A 6,000-nucleotide genomic window follows, 5' to 3' on the forward strand; every position below is an offset into this window, starting at 1 on the left:
CTGAATTAACTTCTCTCTGTCTTTGACTCTTCCGAAAAAATCTTAAAACCAATAAAAGAAAATTAAGATAATGAAACAATTAATAAAGGAATGGAGCACGCAAAGGTCACTGCCAGTAAATCAGGCCCTCCTATCTAACTCAAAAGTTCGGCTCGACTTTTACTTTCTTTCCATTTCATTAACACGTTCAATTATTTATTCCTTATTACATAAAATATCATAGCATATTTTTTTTAATGATTAGTACATAAAATATCATAGCATATATTTTTTAATGATTAGTACATAAAATATCATAGCATATATTTTTTTTTTTTATAATTAGTACATAAAATATCATAGCATATAGCATAGTAACATAAAATCATAGTTAGTAATAATTGACAAGACATGGAACAAACTAAAATAACCTGCACAGTGCGTTGCCCTCAAATCCTTAGTTATAAATACCCTCACAAACCGTTCCAACTCCCATCCCACACCACCTTCTTCACCACTTGCACAACTCCATCTTCCAACTTCTCTCATCACTACCTCGATCATAATCAATCATCTTCAACACTAAAAAAAATAATAAAAATGGCAAACCCAACACCAAAACCTAGTCCTAGTCTTATTATCCTTCGTGTGATCTTAGGTTGTTGGTTGTGTTCATCCGTGGCATTGGGAGCCACATACAATGTGGTCAATTTTGGTGCCAAATCGGATGGCAAAACGGACTCAACCAAGGCATTTCTCAATGCATGGGCCAAAGCTTGTGCTTCGACCAACCCAGCCTCAATTTACGTGCCACAAGGAAAGTTCTTGCTTAAAAGTGCAACCTTCAATGGGAAATGTAACAACAAGGGTATTTCTATAACAATTGATGGCACTTTGGTGGCTCCTTCAGATTATAGGGTCACCGAAAACTCCGGTAACTGGTTGGAATTCGAGCGTGTCAACGGAGTTTCGATTCACGGCGGGGCGCTTGACGGCCAAGGCACTGCCTTGTGGGATTGCAAGAACTCCGGCAAAGGAAACTGCCCCAGCGGAGCCACGGTATGTTAAATTAATTAATTTAACTTTCATGGATTGAACATTATTCGTTGACATGCACAATTTCTTGCTCCCATTTTTATTTTTTTGATTTGATGTTGGAGGTGGAGTTGTGGACTTGGTGATTAGTGAGAGTTTGTTTAGTGGGGGAGATTCATGGAACGGTTTTCCACTGCTCAGAGTGGTTGCTAGAAGTTGAAGCAAATATCAAGCAAGGAGTTAGTAGTCTATATATATATATATATATATATATATATATATATATATAGTTATGTGGTTAGTTTGCTAGAATATTGCTGCTGCAAGTGGGGCCTGGACTTTTGATAATTTATCTCATCGATTTTTTTTTTTAACATACTAGTACAATTGTATTAGCCACATTATAAGAGACGTTTTTTTTTTTTTACACATTATAAGAGATTGGCTTTCCTATTCAATATAAATAAAAATATAATACATCAAAAGATATATGAACGTCGAACAATGATGATATATGAGAGAAAATTTTTTTTGTATGTGAGTGAGGGGTTTAAATTTAAATCATATATTTAATTAAATGTAAATGATTAAAATTTAATGTTATGTGATTTTTAAAAAAAAATTATTTGACTTTTTAATATTAGTATTAGATCTTAGTCATGTATGTATGTTTAGACGATTCAGATTTAATCATTTTACTCTCATATTAAAAATATTAAAAATATTACTTATAATATCATTACAAAAAATCATATTATTATTATTATAACAATTTTTTTTACACTCGACCAATTATTTATTGAATTTAACTCTGTATGTTTAATATGTTTTCAAATTAATTATGGTAAAATGTCAATAAATCTATTATATATGATCATTTGTGATAGTTATTATTTTGTTTTTCTCATGCATGATAAAATTGATAATTTTAGTATTAATTAATTAATTTAGAACTCGTCCATCTAATCATTTGATAGTGTAATTTCAACACCAATTCTACTATATTTAATATTCTTCTTCTTCTTATTATTATTAAACCAAGTCTACAAAACACCATGCTTCTCTTGGCGCTTTGCATGTAAAACAATTATTCGTAAATTTCATATAAAGCAAAGGAGAATTTGAACTAACCGTAGTTTTGTTTTGTTGTGTTTAGACATTGGCGTTCACCAACTCCAATAACATTGCCATTGGTGGGTTGACCTCAATGAACAGTCAACTGTTTCACATAGTGTTTAATGGATGCCAGAACGTGAAGCTGCAAGGAGTGAAGGTCTTGGCCGATGGAAACAGCCCCAACACCGACGGCATCCATATCCAAATGTCATCACACGTCGCCATCATCAACTCCAAAATTCGAACAGGCGATGATTGCATCTCCATTGGTCCTGGAACCACTAACTTGTGGATCGAAAACATTGCTTGTGGACCAGGACATGGAATAAGGTATTTTTATTATTATTAATGACGAGGACGAGATTCGAATGTTAAGACCTTTATGCATTTATCCCTACTCCTAGCACTAGCGTCGACAGATCCTACTAGTAGGTTAAATTAAGAATGTTGCTCCGTGTTATTAGCGGATTATAGGTGTTGACATGCTTATTATTATCTTTATAATGTTAATAATTGCAATTTTTTATTGGATTTTGCAGCATTGGAAGCTTGGGAAAGGATTTGAAGGAAGCTGGTGTTCAAAATGTGACAGTTAAAACGGTTACATTCACTGGAACTCAAAATGGTGTTAGAATAAAGACGTGGGGGAGACCCAGCAACGGATTTGTGAGGAACGTCCTTTTCCAAGACGCAATCATGGAGAATGTTGAAAACCCCGTTATAATTGACCAAAACTATTGCTCAGATAACAAGGGTTGCCCCGGTCAGGTATGCAAATTGTAGTATCTCCTGGACCTGGAGGGGCTAGTGCTTCCTTCGTTTTTTAGTTATTTCCTGCACTCTTCTTTTTTTTTCCAGAATGACCAATCCAAAATGTGAAATTGTTACATTCTGGAATGCACTTCTCTTTTAATTTGCTTTTAGAATGACCTATCCGGAAGATAAAAACACATTCTGAAAAGAGTGCAGGAAGCAACAACCAACTTGAGTTAAGAAAGAAAAAAGATGAACACTAGATCTCTTTGGATATATATCATCCAGTTTAATTAAACACTTATTGAATAACTATTATCATATAGTAAACTGTTATGAATAAATCACTTTTAGAATTCAAGAAGAAATAAGGTTAAATTGGTTTTATATGCATGATAAGTTAAGACGAAACTCCAATTCTCATTAGAGAATACTGAAGTATAAATAAACTCTTCCAAACACATCCTAAAATAAATAGGAAAATCATTATGATAAAAGTGAGCTGATTTTGTTTTTAAAGTTTGATTATTTTTTTTTCTTAACCCAATTGAATCAATATAATTAACAGGCTTCTGGAGTCAGAGTGATGTGACATACCAAGACATTCATGGAACATCTGCGACCCATGTTGCTGTCAAATTTGATTGCAGTTCCAAGTATCCATGTAGTGGGATAAAGTTAGAGGATGTGAAGCTCACTTACAAGAACCAACCAGCCCTGGCTTCGTGCAACCATGCTGGTGGAGCAGCATTGGGTTCAGTTCAACCCGAGAGTTGCTTTTAGTTTTAGAGCATAAACTATATGCACAAAATAATAAAAAATTACCAAGCAAAGATTCTAAATGGTATCACTATGATTGTCCCTAGAGTCATACGACAAGATAGGCAAATACAATGTATCACTAGTTTTTTTTTTTCTTGTTTATGGGAAGTGTATGTATCACCATATGTTGTAGTTTGAGACGTTTGTGGCCCATTGGGCTACGGTGGAGCCTGGTCTTGCAATTGTTATGGACCGTATGTGCTCCGATTTTCTATTACATGATTGTATTTCGTCTACAAAATATACAAATATTTGTAGTAGTAAATAAAAATGTCGTGTTACTATATATAGGATTTTATAGTACTTTTGTGTTTTCTTGTGATGTATTAAATTATATATTTACTAGCCTATTTAAAATGCTTTACTACAAAATGGGTTATTAGGATAAGTTAATAAAAAATTTCAAAAAGATAAACCCGCCTTAAACTTATATAAAATAAATAGGTGTAACTTAACCCCACCCAATTTTACACCTAATAGCAGATTATGCAATAAGAAATTGTACAAAGTCGAAGGTTTCAAATATATGCTAAAAAGTAATGTTACATAATGCAATGATTTTATTTCTTATTTTTGGTTGATTTAACTAATGTCTGAAACGTTTGTAAGAAGTTATTTTATTATGGTTGCAAAAAGCTAGGCATAGTTTGAGACATCCATGCTTATTGGAAGCTTGATAACTCTAAATTAAACTAAACACTGGATTTGGAATTATTATTCTCATCTATTGCTTTAGAGTCACTTTTATTTTTTAAATACCCTATAGTATTATACATATACTAATTTGGTCTTTTATCATAATATCATAGGCAATAGTAATTTTTTATATATAAAGCTATGACCTGCAAAGGCATCACAACAGGACAAAAGCAAAAAATTTAAAGTTTGTATTTATGATTTTTTTGTGATTGAGGATTATTGCATTTTTTTAATGAAAGAATGCAATTTCATTGGTCATTAAATGAAGTTCATCTACTAGAGATGCCTCATCTAGCACAAATTATTGTTTAGATTTCTGCCAAAATGCAACTAGAGGCTCATGAACTACTTGATTGAAACGGAAGAGTAAAATCCTCACTTTAGTTTATATCATTATCCTCCAACAATAAACCTAATGTTAATATGGCCATCACTAATGCCTTAAAGATAGTATGGGAGTCTCCCACAAGTTGGATGTGATCCAGGTCCGAGAGGATAGAAGCATTAGATCTTATCTTATTTTCAAAATTCATTTTAAGTCTATATCTTTTAAATGATTCATTTTGGTTATTTAACTCTCATATTCAAGTTACTATTGTCATTTTGAAACAAAGATTTTTATTTTATTTTATTTCAAGGCATGATTTTGAATAATTTTTATTTATTTATTTAAGATGTAAATTTGTCTCATTAAATTCACCTACATATAAACTATGAAACTCAATCAATGTTCGAACCAAAGAGTCATACAAATGGTAAAAATCCCATGAAAAGTAAGCCATAAAAATTACTTGTTAAGTTAAAAGACATTTGTGTCTTAAGATGAATTAGGACCCTTAATTATTTTGATTAGATGCAAACAAACGCAAATGTTAAAAGTTATGTCTTAGGAGATATCAAAACATGCTTCATGAGTTTGGGTATGATGTTACAAGCAATAAAAAACTAAAGTCACGATCTGATCGATACAACATTAAATGATGGTATTTAAGATTTCATTTAATACTTTGTGTTTGAGATTTATTTTGCAATTCTCCTAGGATCTGTCAAATCCTATAAAGAATAAATGAAGATCAAGTTTTAAAAGTTGTCAATCACCATCAAAAGAAGGGCTTTATTGTACATACCTGCTTTGACACAAAAAGTAATAGTTTTCTGCTAGAGTGCTTAACATGATAGCTAAAGAGAATGATTTTTCAACAAGAAGTATGTGCATCCAACAACCACAATCTTGAGACGCAAGCTCAAGAGAAAAAATCTATTTGTTTATATACAACAAACACTTGTTGAAGAAGACCTATCAATACCACAAGCTTTGAAGACATGGGACATGAACTTACGCGCTCATATTCAAATTCTTTATGTAAAAATTGTATATTTCTATAAATTCTTGTAAAGCTATCAAAACACCTTGAGAGAAAAGACTATGTGTTTAGATTGTATATCCGTCTATAAGATGATTTAGTGCTAGCTAGTGTGTAAGCTACCTCACCCTCTTCTGATTTGATTAGAGCCAACAATAACTTGGTAGGACAAAGAATACTGGTTGTAACAAGTCTGGAGTAGATCTTGAGTTATAGATCTAGAAGTGGCAAT

The 6,000-nt window shown here is 32.2% G+C and overlaps 1 protein-coding gene across 1 annotated transcript; it reads left to right on the forward strand.

The window, feature by feature from the left end:
- The first annotated feature begins 352 nt into the window (after positions 1 to 352).
- LOC100793088 (polygalacturonase) lies at positions 353 to 3,814 on the forward strand. The gene is made up of 4 exons (XM_014777572.3): positions 353 to 1,038; positions 2,171 to 2,460; positions 2,670 to 2,898; positions 3,452 to 3,814. The coding sequence occupies exons 1-4, from the start codon at positions 391 to 393 to the stop codon at positions 3,473 to 3,475; spliced, it is 1,191 nt and encodes a 396-aa protein (XP_014633058.1). The 5' UTR covers positions 353 to 390; the 3' UTR covers positions 3,476 to 3,814.
- Positions 3,815 to 6,000: the final 2,186 nt, after the last annotated feature.

Source organism: Glycine max, chromosome 7, assembly GCF_000004515.6.
Source record: "Glycine max cultivar Williams 82 chromosome 7, Glycine_max_v4.0, whole genome shotgun sequence".
Classification (NCBI taxonomy): domain Eukaryota; kingdom Viridiplantae; phylum Streptophyta; class Magnoliopsida; order Fabales; family Fabaceae; genus Glycine; species Glycine max.